At 42.9% G+C, this 17714-nt stretch overlaps 2 protein-coding genes across 11 annotated transcripts in view; both read left to right on the top strand.

Annotated features, from left to right (window-relative positions):
* Window positions 1-1580, top strand: part of LOC112227005 (GRB10-interacting GYF protein 2) — a 27249-nt gene extending 25669 nt beyond the window's left edge. For all 10 annotated transcript variants that reach the window (XM_042307796.1, XM_042307797.1, XM_042307800.1 and 7 more), the window contains exon 28: window positions 683-1580. In XM_042307796.1, the coding sequence (XP_042163730.1) occupies window positions 683-750 (68 nt within the window). In that variant the 3' untranslated portion in view covers window positions 751-1580. The remainder of the gene's footprint in view (window positions 1-682) is intronic.
* Window positions 1581-2028: 448 nt separating this feature from the next.
* LOC112227006 (protein SNORC-like) lies at window positions 2029-17670 on the top strand. The gene is made up of 3 exons (XM_024391781.2): window positions 2029-2895; window positions 15608-15778; window positions 16118-17670. Exons 1-3 carry the CDS (start codon window positions 2820-2822, stop codon window positions 16225-16227), a joined length of 357 nt encoding a protein of 118 aa, XP_024247549.1. The 5' UTR covers window positions 2029-2819; the 3' UTR covers window positions 16228-17670.
* The last annotated feature ends 44 nt before the right edge of the window (window positions 17671-17714 follow it).

The raw sequence follows: 17714 nt of genomic DNA on the forward strand, positions 1-17714 counted from the left end.
AGAGAGAGATATGTCTGCTCCAAGCTGTTGCGCATGCAAAACGCTGGCACTCAGCCATACAATGACGCGATGTGATCTTTCTCGCTAATTTTTCAAAATAAAAGCCTGAAACTATGTCTAAAGACTGTTCACACCATGGGGAAGCCATAGGACAAATAATCTGGTTGATATCCCTTTAAATGGAGCGAAGGCAGGCAATGGAACAGAGAGCTTTCAGGAAAAACAGCACTTCCGGGTTGGATTTTCCTCAGGTTTTCGCCTGGAATATCAGTTCTGTTATAATCACAGACAATATTTTGACAGTTTTGGAAACTTGAGTGTTTTCTATGCTAATCTGACAATTATATGCATATTCTAGGCCTGAGAAATAGGCAGTTTCATTTGAGTACGTTTTTCATCCAAACATCAAAATACTGCCCCCTACACTCAAGAGGTTTTAAGGGGAAAAAGTTGATAATCTCAGAAAAGATCTGTAATGTTGTGCGTCTTGTTCACGTAATTCATGCTGGTGTTGGGTTGTTGAGCTAGCGCCCAAATGATTCCCATTCACTCCTGTGCACTCAGAATGTACTGTTCTCATTGGCGTTACGACTAATGCTAATTGGATTAGCATCTCTTCTGACTACCACATGCATACCTCTCAAACTAAATTCACTTTCCCTGTTCTCTCTCATCTTCCCAGGTTTTTCTGTGAACGCGGCGTCTGAGAGGTTGAATATGGGTGAGATCGAGACGGTGGAGGACTTTTGAAGGGACTGCTCTGCTGCCAACCCCACAGACCATATCGTTCTGAACAGCTGCCATTGTACCCCCTACAACCACCACCTTCACACCCCAATGTCCCTTTCCTTTTGTGAACAGCATCCTCTTTCTGTTCTGTTTTGTACTTTAATTTAACATTTGTCATTGGAAGCTGGGGACGCTTTCCAGTGCTAGAGGACCCCTCAAAAAACATCCCTAATGAATATTTTGCCCTATGTGAGACAGGGAGAAGGCTAACGAAGCAGCCAAACAATCAAACAGAACCATAAAAACCAACCAAGCATTGAATCAAACAACAAATCAATCAATGTAAAGGCCTAATCTGACTTCTCCCAAAGAAAAGAGCTGAGGGCAGGACATGGATGTCTCCCTGTCTGTGGTCGGCCGTTCAGTCCCCTCCTAGTATCTTGTCTGAAAGTATGCAGAAGAGAGACGTTACCTGATGCAATCTTCTCCCCATGAAGTTGAACGCATTGGGGGGGGTAGAGAACTTTTTTCTGTTTTGTTATTTTTATTTATTGAATGTTTTTCTCCCCCCTCTTTTCTCCTCCTTCCTTCACTCCTGTTTTCTGCCTGTTTGTGGATGGTGGTGGTATTGTAGGAGCCAAGGATGTGTGTGCCCACTGATGTCCTGTTTTAAGGATATGTTTGACCGTTCCAAGTAGTTATCCATTTCTTGTAAAATACTAGGCTGTTTAAAGAATAACCTTTCAATTCTGCATCTGTATTATAATATATGAAAATGATGAACTACTGGAGTCATACTTTTCTATTGCGGTATGAAATAAAACAGTCTCTTGTGTGGGCTGTTCACACCTCTTTGAATCAATGAATGATCTCCTTCCACGCACAACACTTTACTCACATTTGTACTCCACACTTTTTAATGCTGATTTGCTGTAGAGACTAAAATCTAAAATAGCATAAATCGTGTGTAAGTCCAAAGTTGAATGCAATAGTTGTGAATATATCTCCTCCCAGTTACTGATTTAGATTCGTAGTTATCATCCTATAATTGGTCTAGTACCAAACCAAATGATTTTTCCCTGCTGAGTTTATCAGAGTTTACCTACCCCGATTTCCAATAATACTTTAGCAATTAGGCCCGAGGAGGTACGGCTAAGGGCTGTTCTTATACACGACGCAACACAGAGTGCCTGGACACAGCCCTATGCGTGGTATATTGTCCGTATATCACAAACCCCCAAGGTGCCTTATTGCTATTATAAACTGGTTACCAACGTAATTAGAGCAGTAAAAATAAATGTTTTGTCATACCTGTGGTATACGGTCTGATATACCACGGCTTTCAGCCAATCAGCATTCAGGGTTATAAACTGGGTGGTTCAAAGCCTGAATGCTGACAGCTGTGGAATATCAGATCTCCGGATTGCGTCGTGCATATAAGAGCAGCCCTTAGCCGTGGTATATTGGCCATATACGACGCCACCTCGGGCCTTATTGCTTAAATAACCCACATCCATCTGTGTCGACTCGTAACATAGGGATAGATCGAAACACACAGCTTCTTTCAAAACCCCAAAATATCTCCCAAGTGGCAAGCTTGACGCCCATAACCCCTTACCACAGATCTAGGGTCTGATAAGCCTACCCCAAATCCTGAACTTTGAGAAAATATCTGAGCATGTATCAGTGACGTCTACTAACTGGAAGGTACAGGACGATGGACTGACTGTTGGGGAGGCGTTGCAATGGCCAGTCCTAAAGTCTTCCACTCTCTGGTTAGAAGTTTCCCATGAGCGGATCTAGGATCAGCGTACCCTGCCCCAGTCCTAATTATAACTGTGGGTGGAAAATAGTTGGAACAGAGCTTGGATCAGCGTCTACAGGCAACTCCTTATTTGAGTAATATGAAGTGGGTGGGCCTTCATGAGAGGTGTTCGCAAAGTCTGCCCCATCCAGAAGCTTCTCTCTCAATACCCAGTCCCTCTTCCACCTCTCTCTTCCCCTCTTTTTTTGATCCAGCACTCACTAGCACATGCTTCAGGAGCTCTGGAGACTCAGTTCAGTCGTCCTAGCTCAACACAGGAACCATCATGGCCAACTGCAGCAGTGTATCCAGACTCGTCCTTCTGGTCCTGCTAGGCCTCTGGGTAGCCACCATCCACTCAGGTAAGCTCCCTGCTGGACGTTGTATCCTGGTTGTCCTTGTATTAGTCATGGAAAGAGTGTAATATATGATACATACATTTATTGGTCTTTGCATGTTTTTGAATATCCTAAGTGTGAATGAAATGAAAACCGTCCACACTACGATACATGTATTTACTATTACATTATGTGTGTTTATAATGTTTCGTAACATTGCCTTACTCAGACCTCACCTCAAAAGGTCAAGGGATTGGAAAGATTATTGGGGCAAGGGGAAAACGCAACAGTTTGGTTGAGGCTTCTATAGAGAGAACTAGATGAGAAATGACACAATGTTTGTTGAAAAACACTAGATTTGCCACCAGAAATGCAGGGTTGTTGAAGTCAGTTGTTGCAAAGTTGAAGGCAAAATATGCTGCCTGCTTTTCATCCACTCCAACAAGCACATCAACAACTAGTCTTCTATTATCTGCAATTTCAGTGACATTCAAATCCATGTTTGACTTGTTATTTCTGTGGACAAATTATCAGAAAAATCTATTATTCTGAATGTTGCTCATTGAGTGGGCTTTGGGTAAATATGGTCATATTTAGCTGAGCTCAAGGTGTGTATACGTGTCATTTCCCCCCACTATTGATCTAGAGGCCCGGTTGCGAGTGCCCTCACCCTAAATGATGCAGTTGTTTGAGCGAATGGAAGTTTGGAGACTGAAAGCTAGTCTTTGACTCACTTGCTTTCATAATGCCTCACGTTTAGAAGCTGTCTGAAACTGAAATATTGGCTCATTTTGCCAGTGGTTTCCCTCTGCCAAGAGTCAAGAGTTGTCAACCTTTCTATGTGCTTATTCATACGGGTTTATGAACATTTTATTTTGAAAAGTGTTAGGTATGAGAGGAGAATATCAAATACGCTGCTATTTGCGAGTTGTGACTACTTCAGAAGAATGCACTGATAAAATGGTTGAAAAGGATGCCAGGTACAAGCAATTTGTAGTGGTTTATTTGATCATTTTTTATTATCAGTGTTAGTGGCTTTGTTAGAAGAACCTTTTTTTACCATCTTTGTGTGTGGTTTTACTGCTGATCTAGATACGGTGTCAACAGATTCGCTGGAGTTATCTCACCCTCTCGTTTTTGTTTTTCTTGTTCTAATTCTCCTTGTTACTCTCTCCCCCTATTTGTCTCACTATCTTCTAGTTCTATATCCCTCTATTTCTTTCTTTCCTCATTCTAGTTCTCTGTTTACCTCTCTCTTCCTCTATCCATGTCCCTCTCTTTCTCTCCCTTCATTTCTATATCTGTCTCTCCTACTCTCACACTTGAGTGATAAGCCTAAAGAGCGGCATGGGAGAAGAGGGGATTCCACAAAGCCCGGTATTGTGAGGGCCTTGGGAACACAGCACAGCAGCATTAAGGCCCTAGGGGTCAGGGCAAGGGTTAGAGCCACAGCAAGCCACCAGGAACATGGCACTTTTTCCTCAAAACAATGACCTGTACACAACTGTCACTATGCAGTGAGGAAAATATAACACCAGATTGATAGTAACATCTAAGCATTTTAAGGATGAGGTGGTTGGTTTGATAATGAACCGTGTTGTTGACAATTTAGTTATTGAATTCGCAGTTTCATTTTTGTATCTACATTTGCATGATCATGATGTCCAGTTTAACATTGAACTTGGAACTTTGTGCATTGTCTCTTAAAACTGCACTTCCTTTTATGATGATTTGTTATTTTAGGGATTTGCAGTTCCTTTTATGATGAATGTCTATGGTCTCACAAGCATCAGATTCTGTATCGGCACCCCCGCATTCCGTATTCCACAAGATAAGTAAATCTCCAAGATGACTCATATGAATGACTTCCACTTTACATGTTGTTTTAGACCAGTGATGCCAGGCATGGTGCCACTCATTTCCTCTAGGACTGCTGTCTTGACCGTAATACAAACTGCTTACTAAATCGTTCACCACCAAATCTTTCTTTCCTCATTTAATTTCCTCAATCTACAACTTCTGACCTATCCAGCTCATTCATCTCTTAGTGGGCACGAAGTAAAGTAGACAAGGAAAGAAAACAGTTTTAACAGTATTGGGACCCAACCAAAGTACTCTTGTTCTCCACTTGCAAAGATTACAGAGACCCAAGCCCTCATCTCTTGAGAAGGGAAGTAAATTTAAAAAATACGTTTAGAAATATTTGGACCCAACCATAATACTCCTCTGTTGTACTAACCTCCCAGAGATCCATATCTCTGTGATCACTAAAGCAAAGTAGACAAGGAAATTAAACTATTTTACAGAATTGGGACCCAGCCATAGTACTGGCTGTTCTCCTGGGGGCTGATTCAGACGTAGGAAATCTTTGCCTTATGCACGCCTTTCCTACGTACTTCTCAGTATTTGGTATTCAGACATACATTATATATACAAATGTATGTGGACACTCCTTAAAATTAGTGGATTTGGCCATTTCAGCCACACCCGTTGCTAACAGGTGTATAAAATCGAGCACACCGCCATGCAATCTCCATAGACAAACATTGGCAGTAGAGTGGCCTTACTGAAGAGCTCAGTGACTTTCAACGTGAAAGTCATAGGATGCCACCTTTGCAACAAGTCATGCTTAACAATCTGGCAGTCCGATGGATGAATTTAACTTTGGCGCATGCCAGGAGAACGCTACCTGCCCCAATGCATAGTGCCAACTGTAAAGTTGGGTGGAGGCGGAATAATGGTCTGGGGCTGTTTTTCATGGTTCGGACTAGGCCCCTTAGTTCCAGTGAAGAGAAATCTTAACACTACAGCGTACAAAGACATTCTAGACAACTCTCTGCTTCCAACTTTGTGGTAACAGTTTGGGGAAGGCCCTTTCCTGTTTCAGCATGAAACCCCAGTGTACAAAGCGAGGTCCATACAGAAATGATTTGTCAAGATCGCTGTGGAAGAACTTGACTGGCCTGCACAGAGCCCTTACTTCAACCCCATCGAATGCCTTTGGGATGAATTTGAAAGCCGACTGTGAGCCAGGCCTAATTGCCCAACATCAGTGTCCAACCTCATGCTCTTGTGGCTGAATGGAAGCAAGTACCTACAGCAATGTTCTAACATTTAGTGGAAAGCCTTCCCAGAAGATTGGAGGCTGTTATAGCAGCAAAGGGGGGACCAACTCCATATTAATGCCCATGATTTTGGAATGAGCTGTTCGATGAGCAGGTGTTCACATACTTTTGGTCATGTAGTGTACCTTATTCTGTTGCATAAGGCACTCTGCAGGTGTGGCTACCTTGTTCGCTCTGAATACATTACATTCAACTGCTGAGAACCCTCCCACTTCCTGGTCAACAGATTTTCTCCTGGAGTTTTCATTCAATAGGTTTATAGTACATTTATCTTAAACCATCCCTTTAAAATACGTTGTACCTTTTAGTTCGAATTTTGTCGACAGACTCACTAGAATATATAGAGAGAACAGGTTCAGAATATTAGGGATCAATGAAAGAAAGCCTTCTAAATATATGCATATTCATCTCCATTTCAGCTCCAATTGGTAGATTTAAAAATACTCCGATCTGGAGAGTCTTTACGCACTGAAGAAAGAAATTCTGAAAATTGCCACATTCAGTTATTTAATCCATGTTAATGTTGGAAGACTAGTGTGTATATATATAATTCTAATAGGGAGAAAAGTCTCTCACCGTTGCCCCTTGTTATAGACCCCCTTCAGCCCCCAGCTGTGCCTTGGACACCATATGTGAATTGTTTGCCCCCCATCTATCCCAAAACATCCCCAAAACATCCTGTGGCGTTCTGCATTAGCATCGAATAGCCCCCACGATATGCAACTTTTCAGGGATGTTAGGAACCAATATACTCAGTCAGTTAAGAAAGCAAAGGCTAGCTTTTTCCAACAGAAATGTGCTTCCTATAGCACTAATTACAAAATGTTTTGGGACACTGTAAAGTCCATGGAGAATAAGAGCACCTCCTCCCAGCTGCCCACTGCACTGAGGATAGGAAACACTGTCACCACTGATAAATCTAAGATAATCAATCATTTCAATTAGCATTTTTCCACGGCTGGCAATGTTTTCCACCTGTCTACCCCTACCCCGGCCAACACGTCAGCACCCCCTGCAGCAACTTGCACCCCTGCTTCTCCTTCATCCAAATCCAAACAGCTGATGTTCTGAAAGAGCTGCAAAATCTGGATCCCTATAAATCAGCTGGGCTAGACAGTCTGGACCCTCTCTTTATCTGCCAAAATTGTTTCAACCACCATTTACTAGCCTATTCAACCTCTCTTTCGTATCGTCTGAGATCCCCAAAGATTGGAAAGCTGCCGCGGTCATCCCCCTCTTCAAATGGGGAGACATCTTAGACCCAAACTGTTATAGACCTATATCCATCCTGCCCTGCCTTTTCTAAAATCTTCGAAAGCGAAGTTAATAAACAGATCACCGACCATTTCGAATCCCACCGTACCTTCACTATGCAATCTGGTTTCCGAGCTGGTCATGGGTGCACCTCAGCCACGCTCAAGGTCCTAAACGATATCATAACCGCCGTTGATAAAAGACAGTACTGTGGGCCTCCCGGGTGGCGCAGTTGTTAAGGGTGCTGTACTGCAGCGCCAGCTGTGCCATCAGAGTCCCTGCGTTCGCACCTAGGCTCTGTCGTAACCGGCCGCGACCGAGAGGTCCGTGGGGCGACGCACAATTCAAATCAAATCAAATTTATTTATATAGCCCTTCGTACATCAGCTGATATCTCAAAGTGCTGTACAGAAACCCAGCCTAAAACCCCAAACAGCAAGCAATGCAGGTGTAGAAGCACGGTGGCTAGGAAAAACTCCCTAGAAAGGCCAAAACCTAGGAAGAAACCTAGAGAGGAACCAGGCTATGTGGGGTGGCCAGTCCTCTTCTGGCTGTGCCGGGTGGAGATTATAACAGAACATGGCCAAGATGTTCAAATGTTCATAAATGACCAGCATGGTCGAATAATAATAAGGCAGAACAGTTGAAACTGGAGCAGCAGCATGGCCAGGTGGACTGGGGACAGCAAGGAGTCATCATGTCAGGTAGTCCTGGAGCATGGTCCTAGGGCTCAGGTCCTTCGAGAGAGAGAAAGAAAGATTGGCCTAGCGTCGTCCGGGTTAGGGAGGGCTTGGTCGGTAGGGATGTCCTTGTCTCATCGCGCACCAGCGACTCCTGTGGCGGGCCAGGCGCAGTGCGCGCTAACCAAGGTTGCCAGGTGCACAGTGTTTCCTCCGACACATTGGTAAGGCTGGCTTCCGGGTTGGATGCGCGCTGTGTTAAGAAGCAGTGCGGCTTGGTTGGGTTGTGTATCGGAGGACGCATGACTTTCAACCTTCATCTCTCCCGAGCCCGTACGGGAGTTGTAGCGATGAGACAAGATAGTAGCTACTACAACAATTGGATACCACGAAATTGTGGAGAAAAAGGGGTAAAATTCAACAAAAAAAACAAAAAAAAGACTACTGTGCAGCCGTCTTCATCGACCTGGCCAAGGCTTTCAACTCTGTCAATCACGCATTCTTATCGGCAGACTCAATAGCCTTGGCTTCTCAAATGACTGCCTCACCTGGTTCACCAACTACTTCTCAGATAGAGTTCAGTGTCAAATCGGAGGGCCTTTTTTCTGGACCTCTGGCAGTCGCTATGGGGGTGCCACAGGGCTCAATTCTCGGGCCGACTCTTTTCTCTGTATATATCAATGATGTCGCTCTTGCTGCTGGTGATTCTCTGATCCACCTCTATGCAGACGACACCATTCTGTATACATCTGGCCCTTCTTTGGACACTGTGCTAACAAGCTTCAACGCCATACAACACTCCTTCCGTGGCCTCCAACTGCTTTTAAATGCTAGTAAAACTAAATGCATGCTCTTCAACCCAATGCTGCCCCCACCCTCCCGCCCGACTAGCATCAATACTCTGGATGGTTCTGATCTAGAATATGTGGACAACTACAAATAGCTAGGTGTCTGGTTAGACTGTAAACTCTCCTTCCAGACTCACATTAAGCATCTCCAATCCAAAACAAAATCTAGATTCTGCTTCTTGTTTTGCAACAAAGCTTCCTTCACTCATACCGCCAAACATACCCTCGTAAAACTGACTATCCTACCGATCCTTGACTACGGTGAATGTCATTTACAAAATAGCCCCCAACACTCTACTCAGCAAACTGGATGTAGTCTATCACAGTGCCATACGTTTTATCACCAAAACCCCATATACTACCCACCACTGCGACCTGTATGCTCTCGTTGGCTGGTCCTCACTACATATCCGTCGCCAAACCCACTGGCTCCAGGTCATCTATAAGTCTTTACTAGGTGAAGCCCCGCCTTATCTCAGCTCACTCAGCTCACTGGTCACCACCCACCTGAAACACATGCTCCAGCAGGCACACCTGACTACCTCATCCCCATATTATTACTTACCCTCTTGCTATTTTGCACCCCAGTATGTCTACTTGCACATCATCCTCTGCACATCTATCACTCCAGTATTAATTCTAAATTGTAATTATTTAGTCTCTGTGGCCTTTTTATTGCCTTTACCTCCCTACTCTTCTACATTTGTACACACTGTACATAGATTTTTATATTGTGTTATTGACTGTACGTTTGTTTGTTTAACTCTGTTGTTTTTGTCGCACTGCTTTGCTTTATCTTGGCCAGGTCGCAGTTGTAAATGAGAACTTGTTCTCAACTGGCCTACCTCAAATCAAATGTGTATATATATATAGCCCTTCTTACATCAGCAATACAGAAACCCAGCCTAAAACCGCAAGCAATGCAGGTGTAGAAGCACGGTGGCTAGGAAAAACTCCCTAGAAAGTCCAGAACCTAGGAAGAAACCTAGAGAAGAACCAGGCTATGTGGGGTGGCCAGTCCTCTTCTGGTCAAATAATAATAATCACAGTAGTTGTTGAGGGTGCAACAAGTCAGCACCTCAGGAGTAAATGTCAGTTGGCTTTTCATAGCCGATAATTTAGAGTATCTCTACCGCTTCTGCTGTCTCTAGAGAGTTGAATACCTGGTTAAATAAAGGTGAAATGAAACTGGGAGGGGCAGAAAAATGCATTGAGTGGATATACAGTAAGTCATGCATATTGATAACATTGTCACTCCTGATGATCTGTCTTCCATAACCCTGTCTGTTTGGCTCTAATGATCCTTTTAGTTGACTCTTGTTTTATCACTTGGTAATAATTTATATTTGTGAGTTGTTTTAAACTTCAGTCGAATCACCTTTTACTATAAAATAGTAAAATAAAGAAAACCCCTTGAATGAGTAGGTGTTCTAAAACTTTTGACTGCCACACCTTAATTTATCCAATCTCCATCCAAACTAGTAGCGTGTGAATAGCATGCTATTCTCATGCTTAATTTCAAGGTCGGAATACACGTAGAGGTTAAAGTGCACCCCCCCCCCCGAGACCAGAGCCCTCCTGGCTGACTTGTGACCTGTGCCAGCTTACAGTTGGTGACGAGAGGTCTGCTATAAATTCTGAAGCTCACAAACACACAGGATATTTGTAACTAACACCCTGTTTTGTGAGGAGGAGGTAGTCAAAGCGGGTGAGGGCATGGGCGGTGCACTTTTTTGGTGGGGGGTAGTGCCGTGCATGGGTGGCATTCGCATACACCCGTTATGAAAGCTTTGTCATCTCTCCAGGCCGTGTGAAATCCTGACTGGTGAGGTCAAAGCTACAAACGTCTGTAGTACAGTATCGGATGTGGACAAGAGGCACGAGACTACTGAGATAGTATGTTCCGTCATCAGTGAGTTAGACTTTGGATGTGAAGCAGATTAGCTGTGTATGTTAGTGGAATTTGGATCTGTTCCTCTGGGTGAATGAGACATGATGGTATGCCATAGAGGCTGGTTTAGACAGGCAGCCCAATTCTGATATTTTTTTCACTAATTGGTCTTTTGACAAATCACATCAGCTCTAAAAAAACATTTTTTTAAATATCTGATGTGAAAATATCTAATGTGATTGGTCAAAAGACCACTTAGTGGAAAAACCGAATTGGGCTGCCCTTTGTGAACACAGACAGTTTAACTGCCACACTTGAAATGCCCACCTAATGTCAATGAGTGGCAGCGAGCCTATGTGTTTCCTCACCTCATAAGACCCATGTTAATGTCTTATGACCGACTGGTCATGGGTACCAATATTAGACCCATGTACAGAGATATATGATATTTATTTAAACCAGTTTACTACAGCAGGAAAATAATCCTGCAGCAACTGGAAATGTGAATTAAATAGATTCTAATTCATGGAAAAAATGTTATGGGTTGATGATACATTTTTCGTAAGGGAAAATCAAGTCTGAAATGAACAAAAGTTATTCTGCAACAGGGTGATCAAATGAACATCCTACATCTGTAGAAGGATTTTGTTGACTGGAATTACCTGAAACTGATAGCAAGAACACCTTTTGGAAACTGCGTCATGAGATATAGTTTAGTGTCAATCTGTAGTAGATGGAGATTATTTAGCTGGCCAAAGGTAACGCTGCGGTTACAAAGGGGAACCATTACTGGAAATGTACTGAGAAGCAAACTCCTCCTGCCCTCCTTGATAAGGTGAACAAACACCAATGGAAAAACATCGCAGCGCTTTTCTCTCTGTAAACCAAGCTATCCAAGGAGGTACAACCTTTTCACACACACTCATACAATTTGATAAACAAGCTTGTTTGACGTGTAGGGGCTGGGGCTACTCTAGGTTTGAGCCTGGCCAGCCGTTACCAGTTGGAGCCTGCCTCTACTGCAGACCTGCAGCCGCCCTCCATGACCGCACAAGCGGCCTTTTGTGCCACAGGCTGAAGGCCTCATTGATGGCAAGGCTGGCCAGGGGCCCAGGGCTCTGTACCTGCAGCCAGCCCCTGCACAGGAAGTCACACGCTAACACATGAGTCAACCAACACACACAGCAACATCAGAAATACCCACCCCGACCGGCCTCGGCTCGGCTCATCTACAGTACACAGGCCCTCACCAACAGAGTTTGCTATCTGAGTTTGTGTGTAATGTTGGAATCATAGTGATGGGCCCACAAGTCTTTGGACATTATTCTGTTTTTATCTTTGATAGTTGGAAAGGAATGTGGCTATGTGTGAGAGAGTCTTTTGAAGTGATACGTTTTGTTATGTGTATTTTCGAGATTTATCAAATAAAACCGTATTGGCAAGGTTGAGTGGGAATCATAGCCGCGGGAAGTTGTTTTTAGCCTACTTCCCGAGGCTATGGTGGGAATGCTTGGTTGTGAGAGTGTCAGAGTTCAGTAAGGTTTAGAGTGGGCGGTTTTAGAACTGATAAATGATGTCTGATGAGTTTAAATATGTTTGGTGTATGGTTTTGTTGGTATGTGTAGCGTGAGCACGGGTAGGATTTTTAAGTCTGAGTGAATATGTGTGTGTGTGTGTGTGTGTGTGTGTGTGTGTGTGTGTGTGTGCGCGCACATGCACCACAGGAGGCTGCTGAGGGGAGGACGGCTCATAATAATGGCCGGAACGGAGTGAATGGAATCAAACACCTGGAAACCATGGAAACCATATGTTTGATGTATTTGATACTATTACAGTCCAGTCATTACCACAAGCCTGTTCTCCCCAATTAAGGTACTCAACTTCCTAAAGTGTGCACTTGTGCGTGCATACGTGTGTGTGTGGATGTTTTTTTTCTTTGTAGATTGGGATAAAATTTTCCCCTGTTTCTTTCAATTAAAAAGTCAAGCTCACTCAGCTGTGCACTTAACACAATACCCCTTCTCAGATCATTGACGCAAATCAAGTTGCAGTTTAGTAACTTCAATTGGCCTTATCCAGAATCCACTTTTACTATTCTTGGCCCTTCACTCTCCTCTACTGGGGTAGTAAGAGAGAGAGAGGGGTGTTTAAGAGATCTGGATCATGTTTCCATGGCTGCAATGAAGGTGTAAGAAGTTGTGTAGCACTTCCATGTTAGGACCTGTGGAATGTGGGTGAGAGACGCGGGAGAGGGGGAGAGGAGAGGGGCAGAATGTGGAGAGCTAGAGAGAAGAGCGAGGTGTCCGAAGGAGTTGAGAGAGCACACAGCGGAGGCTACCTGTACTGTGTACAGAGAGTGTTGATCCCCATACGAAGACATCCTTTCAGGCCCTGGTCTGAGGCTGCTCGCAGAAAAGCTAGTAGCTTAGCAACTTTCCACTGTAGCATCAAAGACTGGGGCTAATACTTAGCTCTGTACTCAGTATCTTACATTCACAGCTCTGTCACTCACTGGCTCTCTGTTAGAGGAGCATACAGTGGCTTACATTCCTAAATTCACATACATTAGTATATATTATCAGCCATCAGCAAAGCTACTGTAATAAGTGTAATATAACATGAGTCATATTTTCAGTTCACACTCTTTCTCCAGGGTTGGTTTTATCCAGCTGATAGTATGTGAATAGCAACTTCAAGTCTAGAGTAGCTGGTCTGACTGAGCTTGTTCAGTTACCCGCAAGAGAAATGTTTTATTTAACCCTTGTTTCGCCAGGTAGTCCCTTTTGATGGTAGAATATCTATTTCCTGAAGAGATCTGTACAAGTTATGTTTTTCACTACGAGAATGTACACAATGCTACATTTGAACAGTTTATAGAGTGCCTACAGAAATTATTCACACGCCTTGACTTTTTCCCCCATTTTGTTGTGTTACAGCCTGAATTTAAAATGGATAATATTGATGTCACTGGCCTATACACAATAGCCATAATGTCTCCCAGGTCTGTAGGGGAGTTGCAGCGATGGGACAAGATTGTAACTACCAATTTGGATATCACGAACAAAGGGTAAAAAACATGAAATTACACCATGATGTCAGTGGAATTACATAAATGTTAGGCTGAAATGTCTTGAATATTCAATCCAGTGCTGAATATGAGCCAGATCCTGACAGAACAGGATCCGACACCTCTCCGTTTTGGACTGTTTCTTTCCAGAACCTGTTTGGCCAGATACAGTACATCTTGTGGCTGAAAAAATCTTTTTCACTTTTTGCAATGTAAAAATGTGAATAAAAGTGATTAAAGTTCATTTGAGTTGACTGTTAATTTGTGAAAAAGTTGATTTTCAGCCCCGGGCCTGATGTTCTTAGTTTATTCGGGTTTATGGTTGGTGCAACTTTGTAACCTATGTTTGAAACCACCATTGTGTGGCTGTGTGAGAAGTGTGCCTTTTATCTCTCACATAACTAGAATGAGATTCACTTTATGATCTCTTTACGCAACGCATCTCTCCAGCGTTGCACTTGATCATTTATTTCCTTATATAACCACGAGAAGGGTTCTGGAGGGACTGCAGCACCCCTGATAAATTGAAATACATTTGCCAAAGTTATAGAATTAGGCTACTCCTGTCCAGAAATAAATGAAATTATTCAGAATAGTCTACTTAATAATTACACTTTGGATGGTGTATTAATACACCCAGTCACTACAAAGATACAGGCGTCCTTCCTAACTAAATTGCCGGAGAGGAAGGAAACCACTCAGGGATTTCACCATGAGGCCAATGGTGACTTTAAAACAGTTAGGTTAATGGCTGTGATAGGAGAAAACTGAGCAAGGTTTATCAACATCCACAATACTAACGTAAATAACAGGGAAAAGAAGGAAGCCTGTGCAAAATAACTATTCCAAAGCATGCATCCTGTTTGCTAAAAGGCTAAAGTAATACTGCAACAACAACAACAAGGACAAAGGGTTGTGTTTGTGGCAAATCCAACACATCACGGAGTACCACTCTTCATATGTGCAAGCATGGTGAGGGCTGCACTATGTTATGTCATCGGCAAAGGACTAGGGAGTTTTGGGGGGTAAAAAGAAATGGAATAGAACTAAGCACAGACAAAATCCTAGAGGAAAACCAGGTTGTTTGCTTTCCAACAGGGACTAGGAGAAGAATTCACCTTTCAGCAGGACATTAACCTTATACATTAACCTTATACAAAGCCAAATATGTACGTATTCTCTTATTCTGTCCCTTAGGTGTGTGTATTAGGTAGTTGTGGAATTGTTAGATTACTTGTTAGATATTGCTGCACTGATGGAACTAGAAGCACAAGCATTTCGCTACCCTCGCAATAACATCTGCAAACCATGTGTATGTGACCAATAAGATTTGATTTGATTTGAAATATACACTGGAGTTGCTTACCAAGACGACATTGAATGTTCCTTAGTGGCCTAGTTAGTTCTGACATAAATTGTCTTGAAAATCTACGACAAGACTTGAAAACGGCTGTCTAGCAATGATCAATAACCAACTTGACAGAGCCTGGAGAATTTTTTTAATAATAATGTGCAAATATTGTACAATCCAGGTGTGCAAAGCTCTTAGAGGCTTACCCAGAAAGACTCACAGCTGTAATCACTGCCAAACGTGATTCTAACATGTATTGACTAGGGTGTACAATTAGATATTTCTTTATTTAATTTTCAATAAATTTGCTAACATTTCTAAAAACATGTTTTCACTTTGTCATTATGGGGTATTGTGTGTGTAGATGGGTGATTTACATTTTATTTAATACATTTTGAATTCAGGCTCGAACACAGCAAAATGTGGAATAAGGCAAGGTTGTGTGAATGCTTTCTGAAGGCACTTTAGACTTGTCTACAAACATGCCCAAATTGTGAACACACACGGTTGTTGTTCACAGAGACCGTGGAAGACCCCACGCCAACTTTACAAGGGGACAACCAGGACACACTGTCTGGTGGCGGGACATATGACGTCACCACCAAAGATCCCTTCAAGGACATGACGGAGAGAGTGTTAACCTTTGAGTATGAGGACACCACCCACTCACAGGTCATGGATGAGGAGGAAGGTGAGACAGGCACTTCATGTCATTCATTTTTCCAGAACATTTCCCATCACCAGTTTATTAATATCAATCATTTCGGTTGTACCCAGAGGATTAAGAAAATTGTATACTATTCTGCCATTATTTGCATGGCAAGAGACATTGGTGAAAGCACAGTGGTGGGGTTATTTGTTAGTTGTTCCACACCACAACCCCTTTAAATGTAATGAATTGGTAATAAACCATACAATTGTATTTAGACTTTGAACTTTGAATACAATTTTACTTTGAATTTGACTTGACAATCATGGTTTATACACTAGTGTCTAACCTTTGCGTGTTGCATGTACTATGTGTGTCCAGGTGTCCTGGGCCCGGGCGCCATCACAGCAATTGTCATCGCTGTCTTCCTGGGGGCTTCAGTCCTCCTCGCCCTCATTGTCATCACACTCAGGAAGTTCACCGCTTCCTAGAGCCACAACTTCCTCTTCCTCCCTTTCAATCTCTCTCACTTTTCTTACCTCCACTTCTCTCTCTCATTCATCTATCTTCATGGTCTTTCTTGCCCATTCTCTCACTTATGCTCAGTTTCTCTTATACCCACACATATTGTGAAAGTGACAACCCTTCTATAACCCCTGGACGCTCTAATATAATGGCAGGTCCCTTTAGCCTTGAAGCGCAACCGACAATGAATTTCCTTCAGACTCTAGCTACTATAATCATATTGTTTATGTTGGCACACGTCAGCTTGTTACTAAATGGTCAATCCTAGCTTCCACTCAAGTCAAAATTGACTTACAACAGAGACTGGCAGGTTCTTCCAGTGTATACAGGTAACTGCCAAAATAATGGAAACACTTGAGTAAATGAGAAAGTATATTGAAAGCAGGTGCTTCCACACAAGCATGGTTCCTGAGTTATTTCAACAATTAACATCCCATCATGCTTAGGGTCATGTATAAAAATGCTTATCAGGCCATTATTTTGGCTAACATGACTATGCCCCCATAGGATGACAATGCCCCCATCCACAGGGCACGAGTGGTCACTGAGTGGTTTGATGAGTAAACGATGTAAACCAAATGCCATGGCCGTCTCAGTTACCAGATGGGATATTCTGGAGTGGTGTTTGTGACAGCATTTTCCACCACCATCAACAAAACACCAAATTATGGAATTTCTCATGGAAGAATGGCATTGCATCCCTCCAATAGAGTTCCAGACACTTGTAGAATCTGGTGCATTGAAGCTGTTCTGGCGCATGGTGGCCCGACGCCCCCTATTAAGACACTTTACGTTGGTGTTTCCTTTATTTTGGTAGTTACTTGTAGCTTTAATATTTAAGGGCTAGATTCAATCAGATCCGCTTTAGCCAACATCCGCTTAGCGGATAATGCCAGAGGTGAACTGCAATTATAGTTGTCAAATCTAGTGGCTCCAGGCATTACACCAAAAGCAGACATCTCCCTTGGTCACATTAAGAGAAATCCAATGCCTGTCAAGATTTCTTAAAGATTTTTGAACAATGTATCTGTTATACTAATCTGTAATGAGCCTTTGGCTGATCAGTGGGCAATGGCTGGCCCCTTACCAAGATGGGCCATCTCGGTTTTCTGATAGGCTGAGCTGAGATCACGCAATCTCACATTGAAAGTCAAACGAGTCATCAGCAAAGAGACCTGCACCGAATCTGTCATCAGTTAAACAGCCAAGATCATGGATGTAAAAAAAAAATGGAAAGGATGCCTTGAAACGTATAAAGAGCACGTTCACATTCTACATTGTCACATCACTCAAAACATCCTATTTATTGATTTGGTCAAACAAAAAGTGCGTTATCCTCATGATTCTTGTAATAAAGTGTCAGGCCTCTGCCTGGGCCTGATGCTGTGATGAGCCAGCCACTACACCCCCCCCCAGGCTCATAGTGATGGCTGGAACGGTCAAAATGCAATGG

This window comes from Oncorhynchus tshawytscha, linkage group LG28 (genome assembly GCF_018296145.1).
Source record: "Oncorhynchus tshawytscha isolate Ot180627B linkage group LG28, Otsh_v2.0, whole genome shotgun sequence".
Taxonomy (NCBI): Eukaryota; Metazoa; Chordata; class Actinopteri; order Salmoniformes; family Salmonidae; genus Oncorhynchus; species Oncorhynchus tshawytscha.